Here is a 22787-nt window from a genome sequence, read left to right as displayed (position 1 = left end):
GAAGTGTCTTTTGTCAAAGCTGTCAAATTTTTCTTACAAGTCTCCTGTAGAAGGGAAGATCAATAGATACCATCTTGGTTATCTGTAAAAAAGCTTTTGTTGCTGATTCTCATGACAGTCAGCAGGTGAGCATGGCCTGAGTTAAAATGCCACAAGCTCTGTGCAAGGTTGTTTTAAACCCGTGCTGATGTTACCATGAATTAAAATCAATGTGTTGAGATTACCCACCATGACGACTTGAAGTTTTTACACTAGATAGTAGGGGGGTGATTTCCATTACAATTACCAGTGACCCAATTATGAGAATGGATGAAGCACAGAGGGAGTTGGAATTGGGATTCAAAACGATCATGGCAGAAGTTGGAGGGGAGAGCGTGTCATGTAATCCAGCTGGAATAGGTGCTAGGCCAAAGTGCACATTTGGGCAGGAATAACAGCAAAACAAGAGCATCCGATGTAGGGAGGTGAGAATAAGCTTGACCCGCAAGGACAGACCAAAAGAATAGGAATTGTTTCATTTAGAGAAGACCAAGGAGAACGTGTTCTTACAGAAAAGAAACACGCAATCTATTGATTACATCTATGGAGGCTAGGAGTCTGAGTATTGGTTGAGTCCATGGAGTCTGGCACCCAAATGATGAGAGTTTTTGCAGGATTCAGTAACATTTTAGTCATTCCAGACATATTTTGAATCAAGAGAATTATTCTTAGCTTATTGAAGAGGAAGAAAACATCTCCATCTGAGTGATTAGAAGAAAATTAGTTAAGGAAAGTTTTCTGAGGCCACAAACTTTTCTGAACTCAGGCCTGTCACAAATTGCTTGATAGTTTTCATGAGAAGCTGCATTTTATAAGGCTGTCTTGCCTTTTCATGCAGAACTTAAATATGGTGTTTTAAAAATACATTAAGTGCAAAGTTGGAAACTAATACAGTTTTTGAAAGCTGGGAACGTGGGTGGTGTAGTCGTACAACTTCAGTTCAGCACTTTCTTTTGCATTAAAATGATAGATGTATGTCATTGGAGTTTGTGCTATGATAAGGCACTAAAGACAGTGGATTGTTATACCTTGCAGTGATCATTCCACTTCAAAAGCTGTAGGCTAAATCCTACAGGTAAGATGGATGGACAGGCACCAGTATGTCTGTTGGTAACTTGGTGCAGCGGTGGTAGAAGAACAAAGGATAGACAGGAAATGTAATTTTCAGTGTGTGAAAATGAGTAACAAACACCCTATGATCTTAATTGGATTAAATCTTATAAGATATGACAATAATGGTAGTCTAGGTTTTACTGCTTCCAGGAAATTTTTAATCTACAGATGAACTGAGAAATGTTCACAGATTTTGGGAAGTCCATACAATCATCTTATTTTAGAAAAGTAGAAAGGAGAGCAAAATACACGTTGCACACTTGCTGGTGAATTCTTTGATATTGTGTTATGTGTGTAAGGCAGTATCAGCAATTTGAAGTTTGATATCGCTTTTAGTAAGAGAGCTTAATAGAAAATGTGGATGTCATGGAAACTCTGCACAGTCTTATTTAAAGAAATTGTTTCCATCTTTTACTTGGAAATCTATTTTCAATTGGAAGCTTTTGTTTCTTAGATATGTTCTAATTAAGCAGTAAAACTTGTGATGTCAAGATCTAGTTTTCAGGGTTTGGGGGGTTGGAGTGAATTAACTACTTCAACAGCTTTAGAGGGTATGTTGTTATTTTCTTTAGTGAAATCACATTTCTTTTGAACAAATGTCCTAACGTGTTGAAATGATAGATCTGTGTGGGTCTTTATATATGGCCTAGGAAAAACTTCTGGTGTCCCATGCATCATTTATGTGGCTTATTTCATCTGTCTCGAGATACCATGTGTGCTTGGATAGAGGGAACGCAGACTCAAATCTTAGTAAAATATGCAAGAATTTGGAAATATTTAGTGGATAATTTGGTGAATTTTTTTGTAAAAGTGAAACAGTTCATGCAAAGCTGAGAAAACATCATTGCTTTTATTTGGAACGGGTTGAGGAAGGCCATTGGGATGAACCAAATTTGGAGTACCACACATTTCTTTGAAGCAAGTCTAAACATTAGGAGATGTCTGCTTAAGTTTTGTCTCATTTTTACCCTTTGACTAAGCAGTGTGAGTGTAGGGCATCTCTAAATGTTCATGTTTATACTATCAAACTAAACAGGGCTATGACAAGGATTGAATGCTGCTTTATGGTACTTTGCACTGTGCAATTAATGTATTCTCTGATATTATTTTGCTATTTAGTGCCCTCCCAAAAAATCTTCAGTTTCAGTACAGGGACCACCCAATAAACAAGTTAAATGCAAAGTCTGTTTTAGAGGAGCAAGGAGAAGAGTTTAGGTGTGTGGACACAGATATGGCTCATGTTGTCCAGAGTAATTCTGTCTTTAGTCCTACCCCTGTGCCACTTTATGAGGGGTCTGGTTGACTTAGTGGGACAAAAAAGGATGGGAAGTAGACTGGAGTATGAAAATTAAGTCAACTCCTCCCCAAAAGTATTCAGTTACAAAAATATTAACAGTGTTTATCACCCTCCATTCATTTAAAAACCAAGCTAGTGGTCAAGGTCTGAGCAAACTTATGGGAGGATTATATAAAAAATAATGTATGTTTGAATCAAGTTATTCTATAATTTTGACAGTTAAACATGGACGTTTAGTTTTTTTGAAGCAGACTTCTCTCCCACTGCACTGTGTCTTCTTGGTGTTTATTTGTTTAACTTCTGTAGAAAAATGAAAATAACGCTTATTATAGGAATAACCAAACTTTGTCCTCTTGCTAGAGAGCAAGTGGCTGCAGCCAAGGGAAGCTTTTCTTCAATATTTTTGTTAGAAGGGAAGAGGAATTAGTTGGCAGCTGGTGTTAGAGTTTGTTCTCATATTTTCCAGTCTAAAGTAACTGGCAACAATTCCTCTTGCTCTGTATCATCTGTTTGCTGGCCGTAATGACTATATAAGGCAACACTGCCTAAATTAATAGTTCCGAACATACTTGCTAAATGAATTTACCAGTCTCGCATTTCTGAGTAATGCAGGAAGTTTTTGATGCTGCAGGAGTTCTTACTTTATATGAAACTTCCATATGAAACTTTAGTTGAATACTGTATTTTGTTGTTACTATTGCGAAGGAGGTCTTAGAAGTTTCATCAGTGTATAAAATACGTCCAGATGTGTAAGAGATTTCAAGAGGGAGAAATGTGTGTTTTCTAGTGTTTTGAAGCAGTCTTTTAAATCTCTGAGCTTCAATGCTAGAGAGAAGTTAGCGCTATGGAAATAGTCGGGATTTGGAAGGGTTTTCGCATTACTTCTCATTACGTTAACATGATATATATTTACCATATATTCTTCTTCTCTAAGTGTAGCTATGTTTACTTTTAGAACAAGATTTCACAGTTAATTATTTTGATTTTTGGTTCAGTTATAGAAGTATATATGATTTATAGTACTGCAAATTGGTAGTTTTCAAAGGTTGTTGAGTGGCATACTGAATATTGAAGGCGTGTCCTAACCAAACCCTTCTCTCTTTTTTTAAGAAAACCAACAAAACAGACACATGAAAATACCAGTACTATTGTTCTATAAAAACAATGGCTACAAAAAATCAGGATGCCTTCCAGGAAAAGTGGGCTCTTCCAAATGTCTCATTTTTATATTCTCAGTTTTGCCCTCCGCTTGCTGACTTGAGCACTGTTCTCTCTCTACCCATTTTACATTTTGTCCTGTCGTCTTGATTTATTTATATTGGTTTAGTTTCATGTTTGGAAAATTCAGCGCTGGATGCGGCTTTAAAAATTATCAGTACTGATGAAAATGAGGCTCCAAAGGAGTGCTTGCATCAAGAATGAGTCCTGGTGGAATGGCTGGAAAAACACATCAAATTGTTACGTAGAACACAGAAGAATGTTGTGTTGGTTTGCTTTTAGTGGATCCAAAACACCTTCAGAACATACAAGACTATTGGTATCTTCGCTTCAAAACTTTTTAACCTCTTTTAAAGGGGTTTGTGGAACACCTGGATAAATTCTGAAGTGTGGGTACTATTATAATAATATTTGTTAAGAATTAGCCTTGTTACTTATAAAGTGGGAGTGATTTGCACTGTTACTTTGTACACTTAGAATTTTAATTTTGATAGGGATGCTTCAAGGGCCATCACAGTTGATGCTTCCACTGTACTGTGTTCTTTTCTCCCTGTGCCCTCCTATTTGGTGTTACTGTCTCCCTTATACCAGCATTGAAACCTCTGTTGCTGTAGGAAGCTGGTTAAGGGATGTCAGCTGGCAGAATATTGAACACAACAAGAAGTGAGAGGTTTCCTGTCCTTCAGATGTATTTTAGTATCTTGATTCGACTCACTAACAGGTCAGTATGAATGTGAGGGTGTGAACCAAAATGCAGGATGGGTAGAAAGCAGTAGAAATTGAGAAACTGAACTGTAGCTTTGAGTAGTTGACACTATGGAGAACACCAAGGTGCACTGAATTTTTGTTAAGTCCAACTGTGATCCATCTGGTCACCTTAAATCAAAAGCTTGCCTTCTCTTTGTCTGACCCTCACAACTACACGTCTTATCTCTATAGCAATTATCTCACTTTGATCTTCAGACAGTTAAAGCTGAAACACTAGTGTTAAACACAGTTTACTTTCTATAGTATAGTCAAGCCTTGTTTGAGAGCCTGAGTTTATTAGGTGTTTACTGGGGAAATAACACTTGATAATGTTACTTATTAAATTATTCTAATAGTGTTAGCACTTTAGCATTGCAGTGCCAATGGGCCGTGGTCTACTGAGACAAATCGCACTGTGTTTCTACATGACCATTCACAAGTAACAGAAGAGGGCATGTTAGTCCCCTTCTAATAAATTTCTGAGAAGAAATACAACTTACTCCATGGCATTGTCTCACCGTGCCCAGTAGCAGAGCTTAAATTTGTCGTGCAGATACCTTACACTTCCATCGCTTGATTAGCAGGAAGTTGTTCATCAGCATTTTAAAATACTTTGTGGCTTCTGTTCTGAGAATGAGTAGCGCTCATGGCAGGCAGGTCGAGCCGCAAAGCTGGCAGGGTTCAGAGGCTCCTTTTGTGCTGCTGTGTGAACTTCAGTTACTGCCCTGTATATTCTATATTCCAGTATGTTATTTTCCCTTTGTAAAGGCACCAGGGTATTGAGGTCACCAAATATGTGAAAATGCTCATCAGTTTTTAACCCACCTTTTCTTACAGGCTGCAGGGGTAGATGTTTTTTAAAAACTCTTTCAGTGTATGTGTTGCAGTAGTTCTCAGTACAGAGCCTCGATAAGACGCAAATGTCGTGTTTTTAGAGACAAAGCATAATTTGTTTTCACTTCTCTGAGTAGAGGAAGAATTGAAAGAGCTGTAAGATGACGCACGTACTGGTTCATCGGAAAGTGTAAGTGGTGTCTGAAATCCCATTCCAGGCCGGTGAGCTGCCTGGTGAAAGCCTCTGCAAGGCACGGCACCTCTCTCGCTTGCAACGTGCTGTGGAAAGACATCATTTCTGGCTCCTGGCAGAGTTTCACTTGGTGACAAATCCTGAACACACACTTTCCAGGGCCCTGTCAGCTCTGCTGGAGAGACCCAGCTGGCAGTGCCTGAATTTCCCTAAACTGAGAGAATTATGCATTGCCCAAAGTGGTGGCAGACAAGGAAATTATATTGTTAAGCTATTTTGGAGATTTATAGGCCAAACCTATTTATTTTTTTTAAGTATGGAATTTTTTGTGCTTTGTAAAACGGTTCATCGGCTGGCAGTCTTTTGCTTGCTTCCCTTCTCCATAGGGCTGTTTGGTTTGCAGTGTGGTGATGTTGCTTTAACTCACTGTCAGAACCTCAAGTTAGGGGGTTGTCTTCTTCTCCAGCAATTCATGGCCTGGTGATGCCCAAAATGTAGAATGAAAATCCTCGTTATATGGCTGGACTATGGCTGGAAGGGCTCCCTCTTGCATATCAAGCAATACAATAGATCTGACTGTTTTGTTCTCTCTCTGTGTGAGTTTATCTGCTGTCAGTGCTATTTCCATGCTACTGTGGGCATAAGCTTTTTTTACCTGAACTTCCTGTTGCTTTTGGGAAAACTCTTGTATTCTTATGTTACAAAAGGTGTATCTTACGCTGAAGTCTGATTCTGTTTGGAAGCCAAAAGTGCGTACTTGAAACAACCTTATTGAGAGGGATGGAAGGGGAGAGAAGACCAAAACAAAACCCAACTGAAACAAAACATGAAAAGAACAGAACATTTGTCAGTAACACATGTAGACTAAGCTTAGAGAGTGTGTGTTACTGCGGTGATATCAGTGGTATCTTCTGGTAGCACTGGAAAGGAAGCTCTGAGTGAGCGAATGTGGCAAATGTTGTCTGCAAGAACTTCGCTTCAAAGCCCAAATAGCAAAAGCTTGGTTTATGCCAGGACTTGGAAGGCTCATATTCCTTCCAAAACATTTCATGGTTTAAGATTTATTTGCAAATCTTTTCTAATAATCCTATAAAAAGCTTAGCCTTAGTAATGTTTTTTAATTTCTTAGCTCCAACTTGGAAAAGGACTTGACTTTCGCATCTCTGAAATTGGCCTTGGTATTTATTCCTGTACAACAAGTGGATGAATAGAAGTTTCTGGGATTATATGTACTAATTGGCCACTCTTAGTAACACTATTTTTTCAGTTTCATTGTGTAATTTTTTTTTACATCCTTCATGGTCCAAGGACTGATGACAGAATGAATTGGTAGCCTTGTTTTTGAGGTGTGTAATAACCAAAGCATTGATAGTGAGGTTGTACCATAGGCGCTCTATGAGTTTCATATACCGTGTTGCAACCTTTTGAAATGCTTTTTGATCGCATAAATTGAAAATCTTTCATCTCTCAGTGGTATCTCATAGCTTGGTCTTTGTTTTGGGTTGTGGCCGTTAGTACAGAAACCACTACCATATGTTTCAGTCTAGTGTAGGAGATGTTTCTCAATGCAGAATTTCAGCATGCATTATGTTGCTCAATTCATTTAATTCGGTTACATCTGTTTAGGGGACAGCACAGGACTTTACCATGTTAACTGTTGTGTGCAATGAAAAATAGAAAGGAAAAGCAGATATTTTCTCATTTTCTATTTATTCTGAAAACATCAGTATGTAAAATTGTTAAATATGGGATGCAGGTATGAACACCTTAGCACAGGAACTACTTTTTTTAGGTATTTATGCTGTGTATTTGCCTTCTAATTCACCAGTGAGTAATGAAAAGGGAATAGATCATGTAATAAACTGGGTTCTTTGTCTTAAAACAGTACAAAATTACTTCTTCCAGACCCTTGGTAGCCTACACAGATTTTTGAACTGTGACATAATGTAATGTCAAAACTTGTGATTAGAACGAGTCTGAAAACACAAATCATGGTTAGTCTTATCGGCTGCTACCAAGTTACGTGCATGTTATGTTACTAAAACACTTGTGGGTTTGCTTGATTGAGGAAGTAGAACAAAACTACAAAACTGAGTTATTCATGCTAAACTGGACTTTTCCTCCTGTTTCGGTTATTTATTTCTTAACTTTCAGAGTTAAGATGAGCATGAGATTTGAGAACATACACTAAGTATTTGCACCATTAATTTTCAGAGAAGAATACACTGAAATTACCTTGTTTTCTTAACTGTTAATATTGTGTTCTACTCATGGCTTTTTATTGTAGAACTGTACAAGTAAAGCTTACACACCAATGTAAAATAACTTGTTTTACCACAAATTATTTCTGATATGTTTTTCTTCACATTTGGAAATTTAGCAAGTGGTCACTAGAGCTGCTATTGTATTCAGAGAATATCTTTCCTTAGAACGTAATTTAGTTGGCCTTCAACATTGTGTGCAACTGGAAATTCAGCTTTACATTCAATAGTATCTGATGCGATGTTATTCAGTATGTGAAATGGATAGATAAAGTAAATACTCTGTAATCACTTTGGGAAGGTGTTTTTTAAGGGTCAGAGCAGAACAACAAAATGTTGGAATTTCATCATTATAATATCTGTTGAGATATTGAATGTAATTCCTGGGCAAAATTCAGTATGCGAAGTGGATAGATAAAGTAAATACTCTGTAATCGGCAACGGGAAGAAGGGGGATGCAAAGGCATAATTAAATAGATAAAAATACATACAACTGGCAGAAATTTGTTGTTTACTGCATTTTAACTCACACAATATAAAACTATGTGAAGTAAGAAAATGAATTGAATAGAACTAAACCGTGAAGTTTAGCTGCCATTCTGAGAGCTCTTCTGTCTGGTGCTGTAATGACAGAATGAAAAATTGTTTTGACTTGTATTCATTTTTCCAGTCTGGGATACATTATTATGCTGAAGGGTTTAGAAAATTGCATTTACAAGAGGCCAACAGATAAACCGTAATGATCTGTATACATGTATAATCGTTTTGTTCAAAGTGTGTTGGTTTCTAAATGTTGAAAAAGAGCAGATCTCCACTGGGATCCTTTTGGCTGGCAGAGGTTGAAAGCTGCTTCCAGTCATCAAGATGCCTGTATCAGAGGAGTCTCTGTTTCTGTTTCTCTCCTGCTTGTACAGAGCCATAGGAGTGTAACACAGTAGAAGAAGGAGGCTATGAAAAATCTTGCAGTGATTTTCTAAATGGATATCAGCAGGGCAAGTGCTAAATTTTAACCATTCTATCGAAGTCTGTAGGTTTATTCACCCTTCTGAATGGCATAGGTAGGAAGACACTAATCTTATTCCCTGGGTGGGACCAAATCACAGAATCACAGAATGTCAGGGATTGGAAGGGACCTCGAAAGCTCATCCAGTCCAATCCCCCTGCTGGAGCAGGAACACCCAGATGAGGTTACACAGGAAGGTGTCCAGGCGGGTTTGAATGTCTGCAGAGAAGGAGACTCCACAACCCCCCTGGGCAGCCTGTTCCAGTGTCTGTCACCCTCACTGTGAAGAAGTTTCTTCTCATATTTAAGGGGAACCTCCTGTGTTCCAGTTTGTACCCATTGCCCCTTGTCCTATCATTGGTTGTCACTGAGAAGAGCCTGGCTCCATCCTCCTGACACTCACCCTTTACATATTTGTAAACATTAATGAGGTCACCCCTCAGTCTCCTCCAAGCTAAAGAGACCCAGCTCCCTCAGCCTTTCCTCACACAGAAGATGCTCCACTCCCTTCATCATCTTTGTTGCCCTGCGCTGGACTCTCTCCAGCAGTTCCCTGTCCTTCTGGAACTGAGGGGCCCAGAACTGGACACAATATTCCAGATGTGGTCTCACCAGGGCAGAGTAGAGGGGCAGGAGAACCTCTCTGACCTACTGACCACCCCCCTTCTAATCCACCCCAGGTACCATTGGCCTTCCTGGCCACAAGGGCACAGTGCTGGCTCATGGTCATCCTGTTGTCCACCAGGACCCCAAGTCCCTTTCCCCTACAGTGCTCTCTAACAGGTCATTCCCCAACTTATACTGGAACCTGGGGTTGTTCCTGCCCAGATTCAAGACTCTACACTTGTCCTTTCATTACATTTTTCTCCGCCCAACTCTCCAGCCTGTCCAGGTCTCTGGAGGGCAGCACAGCCTCCAGCGTGTCAGCAACTGCTCCCAGCTTGGTGTCATCAGCAAGTTGCTGATAGTGCACTCTGTTCCCTCATCCTGGTTGGCCTGTTGTTAGGCTCTCTCCGATATGTCCATGTGCTCAGGAGCCCAGGCCTGGCCCAGGCTCTCCAGGTGTGGCCTCAGCAGCGCTGGGCAGAGGGGCAGGCCCAGCCCCCTCGGCCTGCTCACCATGGCTCTCAGCGTCAGCCTCCTTTGTGAAACGGCATGTGGGTGGCTCATGTACATCCTTGCTGTACATCCCATGATATGTCCTGCCTTTTGTTTTGGAATACTAAGTTATTAAATCTATCTACCTTTTCCATGGAAAGGATAATGATTTTTTATTTTTCTGCTTAATTGTTTGTTACGAGTAAGCTATGTGCTTCATAGATAACATTGAAATAATTCGCCACCTTTACAAAAGTATATTAACAGTGTTCCTTCTGTAAGTAAACGTATTACGTGTTATCTTTAGGCAAAGTATTCACAAAGGAAATCACTAATTAAACTATTAATAGATCCTTTATAAAAGAATGATGTGCTGGTTTCTTTTAATAGAAAATGAATGTAGTGATTATTCTTGCCTGTTTGTGGAAAGATGCAACATACGTTCTTGTAGAGATTTGTGGTTTTGTTTCAATATTTAACTGAACCAACACAATTAATTTGTTAATGGAGGAATGTCAAAGTCCTTTTAATTCTTTTCGTACAGTTATTCTTAGATTGGGTTGTTGGATTTGGAAGGATGGTGGTCATTGGGCGAGTTTGGATTTGTTTGTTGATTTTATTCAACTAAATTCTATGCAGTTAACAGAAAGTTTTCAGTGAGAAGGGAGATAAGGAAACTCAGTTCTGTTAGTTTTGTTATCTAGAATGAGATGACTATAGGATTGAAAAGAATGTTAGAAATCAGTTGTTAATGCCAGTAGCCCTGAAACAGAATAAGCAGCTTTATAGAATAGCATTTGTATGTATAGTATTCTGTACAGATTTTTGGTGAAGAAAGTATATATGATCTAGCAATGAGCTATCTCTATTCATTATTTCTGAAGACTTTTCTCACTTCAATACTTAATCCTGTTGATACCATTCTTCTTTACTGCATCAGCGCTAGAACGAATGTGTCTCTTTGTCATAGAAAACAGCCTATTCTGTGTTTGCAAGCTGTTGTCACATCCTCCTTCCCCCTTCTTAATCCCAGTTCTTCTTTCTTTCTGTTGGTCAGGTCTTCTAGATCACTTATTTTCTTGATCTCTAATAGCATTCTTCATCAGCTTATTATACTTGGCAGATTCATGTTGCTGACTGTTCATCTGTAACAGGTGAATATGAAAATATTCTTCAGAAATTAGGACTGCATTTCATTATTTCATATTGCTTTTATATAGTAGATGCTGTATACGTGTGTATATTAGAGTGTCCACCTGTGTATTTAGATGTATTTATGAGAGGATGGATAAGAGAATAAGGACTTGTTTTTCAAACTGTTTTAAAAGCCATTGGTAAAAATTATTTGGAATGGAATGGAAGAAGTTTTGGTTTTCTGTTTAAGAAGATCCTGGAAACTGGTTCTTAACCTTCCACTGACCAGAATCTGTCGTGATCAGGTTTATTTCTTCAGTGTTGTGAACTCACAAGTTGCCTTTTTTTCCCCTTCCCTTTTCTCTGTAATTCACAGCTTTTGGAAATCAACTGGACTGGACTGACCAATCTTCTGGATGTTCCAGGACTGAAGTGAGTATATGTAAAGCAGTGTTTGATATTCCTCCACCTCAATGAACTCCAGAAAGTCTGAAGACCATCAGCTAAAAATATCAGGCTAAATGAGCACTTTTATCTCTTAATTTAGAAGAAGTTGCTCAATATACAGAAGGTAGTGATTTCGCTACAATTGAATGTACATCAAAAGTATTTTGAGTGGGTCTTGTTAAAAACATTTTGAAAAGATAATTTTTAATCTGCTTTTGTTAGTGTTCTCAGCCTTTCAAGGTTTCCAGAGTCTTGTGAATGTCCTATCTGCCATCTCCTAGGACAGAAGAAGGGCAGAGAGCTTGAGTTTTTTATGCCAGTGGCTTCACAACATCTTGGCTTGTGGCTTCCTATGCTGATACATCTCTAGGTGCTTGTGTGAAGGTAGTTAGAAACAGCTTAAGACAGTAATCGAATTAAATAAACTCTTCAAGTACTTGCTTTTAAAGCTCTCAGTTTATTATGTGAAGATCAAATGGAGTAGCAAAAATATTGCCTGTATATAGCTAGAAAAAATGCTTGGCTTATTCAGAGCTTTTCAAAATAGTACCTGGCAAAACCCCAAAGAAAAAAGCAGAAGTAGAGGTGAAAACCAAGCTGCTTTGAATCATCGCAATCCTGATAAGGTTAAATCCATGAATTTATTAATAATTATCAAGTTGTAATAGTTACCCAAGGGCTTTTCAATATTGGGACAATGGCTAAGGGGATAATGGCAGATCTGATACACACTCAGATTGTGTGATTAGTCCTTTTATTGGATCCCAATACTCTCAAGAGCTGGCTGACTCCAGGTTTATTTTTTATTGTTTAAAAACAAGAGCTTGAATTTAGGTATTAAATTAATCCCTTAGTGCTCAATTGTGTGACCGAAATGGTTTTTGCTTTACTTAGACACATGAAGCCAGTGCATGGAATCCCAGTTGAACAGTTTGAAATTAGAACTTGCACTAAGTAGGTTAATGGCTGTAAGAAGTGCTCATGTTTCAAGCCTGCTTAGGACTGCCTCCAAGGAAAGAGCTTTTCTTGCTGAGTGGGAAAATGGCTTCCAAAACGCAGCTCCGGAGGAATAAATTGCTCTTTTGACATAACATTAATAGATTTACGTTTACTATTTAAGCTTATTAGGCTCCCAAGTTTCATCTCATGCTCCATATTTGCCTGACTGCAAACACAAAACCTCTGATGTAAACAAAGTCTCGCTAAGTATCTCAAGTTTATGGTTTCCAGAGCAACCAAGCTTGGCCACATGTGCATAGAGTGGTGCCATCTAGATACGTGGTATAGTTTCTATAGTAACTGTAACTGGGGTGACTCATGCTCTCTGCCTCGCCAAGAGTTTTCTCGAGTGCTGTATTTGGTTTTCTTATCTGTATAGATAGATTGTATATTTTGGTACGACAGCCTGACATACTGTAGTTGTTACGAACAATGGTGAACAAGAGATTACTGCCACTACAGGTACCTTTTCCATCCCACGGCTGTTGGCTGCACACTAAACTACTTCTGCCTTTCGTACTCTGTTTGCAAATGTCTTCTGCTACACAAATTTCTGCATTTGCCCCTGGAATCTTCTCTGTCGGCCGTTACCAACTTCCATTGCTCTTTGTATGTAACTCCACAAGGAGAAGGACAGAAAAGTAATTCATATTCCATCATTAGCATGGCTTACAGAGCAATGGAATTAAAATCTCTACGTGAGGAGTCAGGTTGTGAGAACACTCAAGTGCTGTCAGGAGGGGATGTGGATGATGGGAAGATGAATTCTGTTATGGTTACTTGGAATATAGTAAAAATACTCTATGCAGTCAGATGTGCTGTCTCTGCAGCATGAGCAAGGACAAGGCAGGAGAAGTATAGAGCTGCTTGTTCCGTCACTAAAAATTAAGTAGAGCTAAACAGCAATACAACAGAGTAGGTAAATGCCAATAATTTTCTGCAATGAAATGGAACTTTTGAAGACATTTACTATAATAAACTGTCTGAAGCATTTCACACCTCTCATTTCTGTGAACTGAAAAAATGATTGTACTTATAATCAGTGACAGAGTTTTAGTCTTAAGCTCTTTATTGATAATGTAATTGTTTAAAATGATACCTCTTCCCATGCTGCTTGATCAGTGATGTGTCTCTGCTTTCCATGGATCAGACCTTTTAGTTTAAGTAATAAAATAATTAGAAAGATTGCAGTTTTTGCCTTGTATTCATGAAGAATAGTTTCCAGCTGGGAGTATCCCAGTTGGCTCATATTTGGTTAGAGTAGTTTCAAACAGCTTGGAAGTGTCATGTTGGTTTAGAATTCATTTAATTAATTACTTAGTTAGGATCTTTGGTATTCTTTTCCTGCTCCCTGTTTTTTTAAAGACAGAGTATCTACTGCTTTGTATGAGTCTGTGTAAATTTCTGTGAAATTCCACTAATGCTCCTTCAATTTCTATACTAATTTCTCACGGTTTAGTGAAATTCAAGCATTTTCGTTAGGATAAAATTGCAAGACTGACCTTTGGAATCACAGGATTGGGTTTTTGTCCTAGTGTCAAGGACTGCGAATCTGCCAAGGGTCTGGGCCCTGTTGTGCTTCAGTCCGTCTTCCTCTGCTTTAGGGAAATAACCTGTAGCATCGTTTGAACATCAGTCAGTCTCTGAACCAAGTCTAGGTTTATTTATGCCCATAGCTTATTTCGTAATGCATGTGTTCTAAGCAAATACTTGAGAAGAGCATGATAACCTTTCTTTCCAGGCAGCTGTGCTGCCATCGCCTCTCTGGCACTGTTGTTGGCGTTTTCTGACCTAGAGCAGTGAGTTTTCTCCATTAATCATCTGTTCTCAAGGCCTGCACTTGCCTGAGCGTAAAGGTAGAGATTTGTCTTCTTGCCAGGAAGGGACACTAATAAAAGCATGAACAGAACAAACTCCTCTGATCTCTCTACGGCAGGTTTATCATCAGAGTTGTATTTTGAAAAATGGGATTGTTGCTTGTGTGGTGACCATCACCTCAGATTCTTTTTTTCCCTTTTTAATGTTCGGACTGTTTATCTTAAATTTTTAACAAAATGATGGGTTCTATTTTCTTGGCTTACCTCAGATAAAGTTTAATGTACATAAATTGAAAACTTGATGTTTAGCAAAACTAAACTGAGGAGGTTTGAAAAGCAGCATGTGGTATGATGACTAAAGGAAGCTGCTTACTTTCAAATAACATAATCTGTCTTCTTGTAGTAGTTGTCTTAGGAATTACTGAAACTATAAATTTGTAGGGTTGAGGGTTCACACAGAATGAAAATCTTTGCAAATATGACTGGATAAGCTCTGGGAGAAAGGAGGGGAATAAAGACTCCTCTTTAGGACAGATGTGAATTAACTCACAGAAGCTGAGAGGAAGGTTCCTCTGAGCAACATCTTAACATTGTCTGCTGTTGCTTCTTTCAGAGAATAAACAGGGGTCTGCACAGACCTCTCAATTGATCTTGATGCAGTCTTGAGTTTCTTCTGTTCTTATTGCACTGGATATTATAAAAAAGAGCCACGTTATACTGTGTGTCATAGTTGAACTGGATTTACAGTGGATGTGGGCAGCCCGGGGGATGCAGATATCGGGCATGAGAGATCAGTGTGAATTAGAAATGGGCCAGATTGTATTCAGTGGGTTAATTTTGTTACCTGTCTCTGCCGTAATATGTTTACTGCTCACCAAGAAATGAAAATGTAATATATATTTCATTTCACTGTGGGTTTTGTGTCTGGCTGCTGAGTCAGAGCTGCTCCCAACTGCAGATTCAGTCTTAGGAAAACTTTGCAAGTGCTCAGTCTGAAAAACCTTCTCAGTAATCGAACATATCTGCATTTTAATTTCATAAAGACTACAAAAGGGGAAACTTAAAGTGTGTTTAGGAGGAGAAATCATTCATCCCTGAAGAAGCTCCACCAGCTTTAGTGCCAGTGCACCTGCGGCTCAGAATACATCAAGTATTTTTATATTTTTCTCTCTGAATCTTTGCACATACCCCTAAACTCCCCCTGGATACTTGTTTTCCATGGTGAATCGTACCACTCCAATTCTGCCTTCTTAGCGCTGTAGATGATGCAGGTAACCAGTGGTGTTTGTCTGCAGACACTGATTTGTTGTCAGCTCAGACCCAGACTGGGTGAACCGGTAGTTTAGGAAAGTTTCTCTTTTCTGTGCCTGTGGGGTGTGAGGGGGGCGAGTTCGGGTTTTTTAATGATTCATTAGCAATGTGACTGTACTGCCACTCCCTTTTTGCCAGAACAAAACCTGCTTTGCTTCCCTAGGCCATATTTTCCTGGGCCACAAGCATGTTTTCTTTGTGTTTCTTTTATAAATGACAGTCCTCCCAGCTCAAGGGGACAACTTCTTTCATAACAATACAGGAACACTCAGCCAAACTTTCAGGGCTGGTTAAATCATAATTAAAATACAAAAGCAGACTAACAGTTAACATCTGCTTGGTTATTTACAATGCGGGCAAGAGCCTTTTACCCTGGGTGGCTTTAAAAAGCGCGGGGCGAGGGGGGAGCTTGGGCGGCAGGGAAATGAGAATGCGGATTCATTTCTGTGGTTTCTGCGATTCCGTGTCAGCTGCTTCCACCTGGTGGCTATTTTGGCAAGAATTCTTTATTTTCAGAAGTGTTTTATAAAACTATGTCTTCTAAATCCCCCAAAAGGCGAATATTTTCTCTGTTTAGGTTGTTAAGCAGCAAAAGGCGTATCTTAGTGTGACATAACGTGTGTTTAATTCTAATGAAGACTATTTTCTCCAACAGTGGCTTATCAGATACAATAATATTGGATATAATATCCAACTACCTGGTCCTTCCAAATAGAATTACGGTCCCCCTTGTCAGTGAAGTGCAGATTGCTCAGCTGCGGTTTCCTATACCAAAGGTAAGCACCTTTCTGTTAATACTTTTAGTTTTGCATTTAGTTTTTTCTGTATTAGTAACTGTTAGAGATTTTTGCGTGAATTTCTAAATGCCGTTATTGCAGTAGTTGATGTTATCATGAATCCAGTCACTTATAATAATTGATTTAATTTATAAATAGTATGTCTGGAGTTAATGTTTCATAATAACACCAAGAAAGATATTTTTGTTTTGCTAGAATCTTAAACATATTACTTGTTAAAATATAGTTCAGTTGTATAGACTAAAAATCAAGTAGCCTGTGTGCAAATTATTGCCAGTGCTCTTCTCTGGAAAGTTCTTACTACCTATTGCTACTCACTTCCATTTCTTGTTATAATTGGCATGTTTCTGATTATTGATGGCAGTTTTTCTTTTCAGGAATCTCTTTGAGTGTCAGGTCTTATGTGTATGTGGATCACCATTGATATCCCTCCATTCAGAATGTGTCCAAACTAAGTTTCATGTTAAGGAAATCACAGTGGAAATTTTAAAACATATATTGCATAAATTGTGATGGAGGCTTTCAGGCTACTACAGAAACTCATCTTTTCCTTTTTCAGGGTGTTCTAAGGATACACTTTATAGAAGCTCAGGACCTAGAGGGGAAAGATACTTACCTAAAAGGGATTGTCAAAGGCAAGTCAGATCCCTATGGAATCATCCGTGTGGGCAACCAGATTTTCCAAAGCAAGGTCATCAAAGAAAATCTCAATCCAAAATGGAATGAAGTTTATGAGGTATAATCAATACAAATAGCTTGTTGTGTTTTCTGTAAAGTCATTTTCAAAACTGATTTTGTTAGAGAAGGTCCTCTGTAACAGAAGAGAAAGTCACCATTGATGTATGTACTTTTTTAAGCTAGACTAAGCATCAGTGCTTCTGAGACTAAATCGAGTCTCTTAAAGCAATGTTAGCAAATCACATCTGAAAAGCTCTTACCCTTGCTCTACTCATCTTTTTTAAAGAATTTGCATATTGATATGTTTTAACACACAAAGGCACTGCAGTTCAATGTTTTACTGTTACTGTGCCATTTGCTAGTTGGTTTTACCATTGACAATGCTATCTTACTGTACTTTCAGGCCTTAGTATATGAACATCCAGGCCAGGAGCTGGAGATCGAGCTCTTTGATGAAGATCCAGATAAAGATGACTTCCTGGGAAGGTAAATGTTATGGAGAACGTTGGCAAGTGTTGAAAAGAGATTAAATATTTCAATGTAATCTTTTTTTTTGTCTGTTCGTGTTTTATTGCGGTTGTAGTTCTGCTATATTACTATATTTATAAATTAATTATCTTTCCAAGATGTGGTAGTAAGTAGTTCTATAATTACTTCATATATGTAAATATATGTATATAAAAATGTGCTTTTGTGTGTATATACATATTTATATGTTTATATATATATATATTTTAAATAACGTGTTGTGGGTACTCATGAAAAAAAAAAGGCGGGTATTTTTTAGGAATTGTACCCTACCCGCTTTAGTGTTCATAAGCTAGCACATAATTTATTCAGGCAAAGCTAATATAGCTTTATTACCGTGTATCTTCTTCATCTGCATAGTTTTTGAATGGCCAGCTCACAGTTTATTTTTCTTTAAGAGCTGATCTTAACTATTTGATTAAAGAAAATATCTTGCTGTAATGCTTCTGCAAACATTACTCACCCGTAGGTTCCCTAGGCCTGCCTTTAGTGTTAACCCATGAACATTGCAGGGTTTTAGTCAGCCTCTTTCTCCGGTAATTTGTCACCTTTATTTCTTGCAGGGTTTTGGAGCTTCTCATTGTTGCTTTCCATACAGAGTAGAACTCCCTTATCTTTCCAGCTCCTTTTCTCCTAACAGGAGCAACAGTACCTACTTCTCATTAATTTAAAGAAGTAGGAAGTACAAAGGCTTCTTTTCTTTGCACTTCCCTAATCTTACACTCAAGTGGAGGGGAAGAAACTGGCATAATGTGTACTTCAGGGCTAATAAAATAAAAAGCCACAAAAGATGTCCGTGTAATGACATGCAGTTGGCTGCCCTGTTTGATTTTTAGCAGATTCCCTGGTACAATTTCAGCTTGTGTGAACTAGTGCTCTCCCAGACAATGCTGAAGCATGAATTCATGGCCAGGGGCTGTTTCCAGTGGGTAGTTAGGATGTGGGCGCTGTTTTGAGAGTTTGGTCTTATGTGTGTGAGCCATATTGTGCCAGATGGGCTGTAGAATAGATATATTTTCTGTTATCCCGCATTCCTCTTCATTCAACCACTTCATTCCCTATTTCTTCCTCTCTTAGGGGCTAAAAGAACACTAGTCTGCTCCTTTGGTCTCAGAGGAAGCCTGGATACTCAGCAAGCACGGCCTGGGGTTGCAGTTCTCTATGGGATCTTTTTGCGTCTTGACTAAAATACTTTTGTTTTGTTTTTCTAGTTTGATGATAGATTTAGTTGAAGTTGAAAAGGAGCGTCTTCTAGATGAGGTAAGCGTTCAGCAAGTTTGGGTTAAAAATCCATATGTTGTATATATGGTTCTTTAATTATTAATTTTTTCTGAGCATAGTTCCTGCGTGTGCACGAGTGACCTAATGCTAGAAATAGAGTCCCTGATGATCAGGATAGTGATTTAAGGGATACCTGAATTGGTGAGATCTGTAGAATAATGCTGTTCTTCTGTCTTGGGGTTTTAAGATTACTGCTATGTAAATGCAAAAACCAGTAACTTATGTATTTGGTGAGAGCTTTTTCTTGCACTAGAATTGCCCAGTTTAACTACTGTTACACTTAGGATTTTTGTCCTGTATGTAAGAGAGATTTTATAGTAATGCTATGCGAGGTTTGTATTTCCAGAACAACCTTACAGAACTTAAAGAATTCTCTTGATATTTTAAAAATGCTTTTACTATATAACGTCGAGATTTATATGGCTGTTTTTGTTATTTTGTGTTGTAATATTTTAAAGGACTTCAGCTCTATAAGATTTCTAGTAGAGTTTAGCCTTTCCTAAATGTCCTGAAGAGCCAATTGCAATCATGTATTGGTTTGGTGTCAGATCATTTCACATTACTTTGCTTAACTTTTAGTGGTTTACTTTGGATGAAGTGTCCAAAGGAAAATTGCATTTAAAACTGGAATGGCTCACATTGATGCCAACTGCTGAGAACCTAGACAAGGTATTAAAGGAACACATCACTTTTATCCTAATCTTAATTGTTGTGGGGTGGTTTTAGTTGTTGTTGAATATGCAAGTAATTAGATTATCTAGATGTTGTGAATTCGGATAAACCTGTAACTTTATTCCAAGCTGTTTGTGTTTTAGAAATCTCATTATCATAACTGCTGATGTATTTTAGTGACATGGGATTTTAAAATGCTTTTGTCATCCTTTTCTTTTCTCTTAGTATTAAGGTTTGAGAATATCAGCTAACATTTCGTTGGTCTGGGAGATAAAGCTGGATATGCTATTAGAATCTGTCCAGTCTAAAAAGGGAATTAGTAAATGGGGCAGAAATTCCCATTAAAATGGGTTTGAAATATTTATGAGTTTTGAAAAGTTAGTTTTTGTGCTTCATGGTGTTCATTTGTGAATGTTTGCATTTGGGAGATGGATTGAAAATGTTTTTCAGGAGTGTGGGAGAGAAATAATCATTATGTTTGATTTTCAGAAAAGCTTACAGTATGTTATTGATTTAGGTGCTAACAAGCATTAGAGCTGATAAAGACCAAGCCAATGATGGGCTTTCTTCTGCATTGCTTATTCTCTATTTGGACTCGGCAAGAAACCTGCCTGTAAGTTACATTCTGATGGATAAACCCTTTTGTCATGGGTATGTCCCACGTACTTCCAGCATGTCTTGCTCGGTGGTGTGGCACACTGCTTTACTAACACACATTATGCCACGTTTTCTATACTTTCTCTCATTTCAAAACGTGTAATGTAAGGTCCACGTTTCTAGCAGCATAGTATTATAGATACATATATTTAATAAAACATTACTCTTTTATCAGTGTGATTTTTCTTTAAAGAATGCTCCTTTCCTGGACTTGAGAGGCTGCATGTTTTTATTACACAGTGTTTTCCATAAAGAGTATGGGACTAGTATGGGGAATTTTAAGGAACCTACTGGGAAAAGGCCAAATTGCTTGAGTTCAGGTAAACCTACTTGCTTTGGTTTAGGGTATCTGGGGTAGATTTGAAGATCCTGAAGTCCTCATCACAAAATTAACACTGTTCAGTGGATGTTACAGTGGCAGAAAACTGGTCTGAGATTTCTGTCAGGTTGTTATTTGGCCTATTGGTTATTTGCTTATGCAAAACATAAAAATAAACAGTGGTTCCATCACATAGCAGTAATAAAGTAAACCCTACCATAAATAGATGTGAGAAGCATGACACTGGGTTTTGCTGTTTTTCAGCATTGCTGTTAGAATGAGAAATTCTGCAAGTGCTGACTAAAATACTAATGAGAGAATAAAGTTTTCAAGCCTCAGATTTTTTTTTGCATGCATTTTGCAAATCTGTCCCCTCAAATTGAAGTTCAAATGCTGCGTGAGACAGACTGTGGTAACAAATGAAACCGTAGCAGCCTAAACAATTCACATCACTGACTGGTGATTTCAAGCCTGTTCCAGGGTGCATAGAGCAGTGTTTGGAAGTAGTATTTATAGGTTATTTTAAAAGCCAAAAGGATGTAGCTCTTATGGAATAGAGTCCTGCGTTATCTTTTCAACCTCACTGTATTGAATTCTGGGGAACGCTCTAACTTGGTAGAAAAAGTGTAGAATTATTCTAGTACAGAATAAGCAGAGACAGACTAGAATTATTATGTGCTTAACATCAGTATCAGAATACTCCAACACACAAAAGGAGTCCATCTGCCATACGTTTTGTACAATAGATTAAATTGAACCCATTTCTGTATTTTCTTGTTCAACTATTAATTTTATTGAAACTGTTAACAGTTTAATGTATCTGTTAAAATACACGAAGGCCTCTTACTTAAAACAAATAGTTTAAAGTTCTTTCATCCACAATTTCCAATTTTTTTCCATACAAGTTGGCTTCTCTATATTAGATCAGCTTCTCCAGCAAATAAACATAGTTTTGCTCATAAATTTAGTTTTTCCCTTCCTGTTTTGAATATACATGTTCTAAAATGCTTAGAAATCCAATGCTTAAATAATGTCACTGCATTGAATCAGACTGCAGTGAATGATAGCGACTACAGCTTTCTTTAATGTCCGTTTGATTCTACTATGGAACATTTGCAAGACTAAGTATAAAAGTCTGCTGGCTTCTCATGTTATGTTCATATACACTTAAAGGGGTCGTGTAGTGTAACAGCAACATTCATCACTTTTGGATTGCTTGTATTTATGGGGAACAAAAAGTTCAAAGAGAACTAAGTCTGTTAAAATTACACTGATTGCTTTTAATAGTTAGGAAGACTTTTGTCCACAACTTGAATGTTACAGCTGAAATATGTTCTAGATGAATAAGTACTTTTTATTACCTTCCAAATGGATTTCTTAAGTTAATGCTTATCACTGCTACATTTTTGATCTTGTCGTCAGTCTTGTTTTGTTTGCGTTATGGTGAGTAATCCCAGCACAGGCACTTCTTTGGCATAGATGCATCATAATTGTGAGTTTCTGAGACACTGCGCTGGTTTATCTGAAATGTGTTTCAAGTGAAACAGAAGCGGTGTAGAAGGGCAGTCTCCAAATGTACTTAGTTGAATCTGCCCTATAAATCTGCACTAGCAAAAGTAAACTTGGGAAGTGGGTTAATATATTTGAATAATTAATAAAAAATAAAAATGCAAAGACTTTTCACCTTGCTGCACTACAGAAAGCCATTTAACAGATGAAAGTATTTGTAATGACAAATATGTACTTACTTCTTGTTATCTGCTGTTTTCTCTGGAATCCTTTGACTGTGTTCCTTAACTTTTTTGTGTAGTAAAGCTGCTTATGCATTCATTCTGCCACAACCCCATCACTCTGCTTTCTCCTTCCATTTCCATCTTCCTAAGAGTATCTACGAGGGAAACTTTGGGTGTGGATACTTAAAAGAGAGGAGAGCATCGGGACTAGTCTTTTGTGAAAACACTACCTCACTCTATAGAGCACTATTTGTGAGTTCTCTGGTATTATTTGTATTGTACCTTTTCTCTGCCAGAGTGTGGATTAGCGCTACTAAAGCCACTCACTCTAGTGGAATGAGAGCATGCAATTTGTTTTGCTGCATGGTTTCAACAAGTGTGCATTGTTTTTGTGCTATTTTTATTGCATCTTAAAGGCTACTTAAATTTCATTGATCAGCATATCATTGGGTAAGTAAGTAACTTTTTATGATAAAAACCCAAGATAAGTTTGTTGTAAAAGCTCTTACATTTAACTTGGATTGCTGATTCATTGAGAAATAAAATGCATACTGTCCTAGCACACAGTATGCTGGTGGATTGTTGGCTTTTATTGCAGAGAAATAAGCTGA

At 38.0% G+C, this 22787-nt stretch overlaps 1 protein-coding gene across 4 annotated transcripts in view; it reads left to right on the top strand.

The window, feature by feature from the left end:
* ESYT2 (extended synaptotagmin 2) overlaps positions 1 to 22787 on the top strand; it is an 84475-nt gene that overhangs the window by 42962 nt on the left and 18726 nt on the right. For 2 of the 4 annotated variants that reach the window (XM_065050481.1, XM_065050478.1), the window contains exons 7-14: positions 11314 to 11369; positions 16167 to 16287; positions 16868 to 17044; positions 17390 to 17472; positions 18726 to 18774; positions 19375 to 19464; positions 19985 to 20080; positions 22327 to 22428. In XM_065050481.1, the coding sequence (XP_064906553.1) occupies positions 11314 to 11369; positions 16167 to 16287; positions 16868 to 17044; positions 17390 to 17472; positions 18726 to 18774; positions 19375 to 19464; positions 19985 to 20080; positions 22327 to 22428 (774 nt within the window). The remainder of the gene's footprint in view (positions 1 to 11313; positions 11370 to 16166; positions 16288 to 16867; positions 17045 to 17389; positions 17473 to 18725; positions 18775 to 19374; positions 19465 to 19984; positions 20081 to 22326; positions 22429 to 22787) is intronic. The other 2 variants (XM_065050480.1, XM_065050479.1) reach the window with 1 other exon arrangement.

The sequence above is a fragment of the Columba livia genome, chromosome 2, assembly GCF_036013475.1.
Source record: "Columba livia isolate bColLiv1 breed racing homer chromosome 2, bColLiv1.pat.W.v2, whole genome shotgun sequence".
Classification (NCBI taxonomy): domain Eukaryota; kingdom Metazoa; phylum Chordata; class Aves; order Columbiformes; family Columbidae; genus Columba; species Columba livia.
This window is presented reverse-complemented; position numbering and strand designations above follow the sequence as displayed.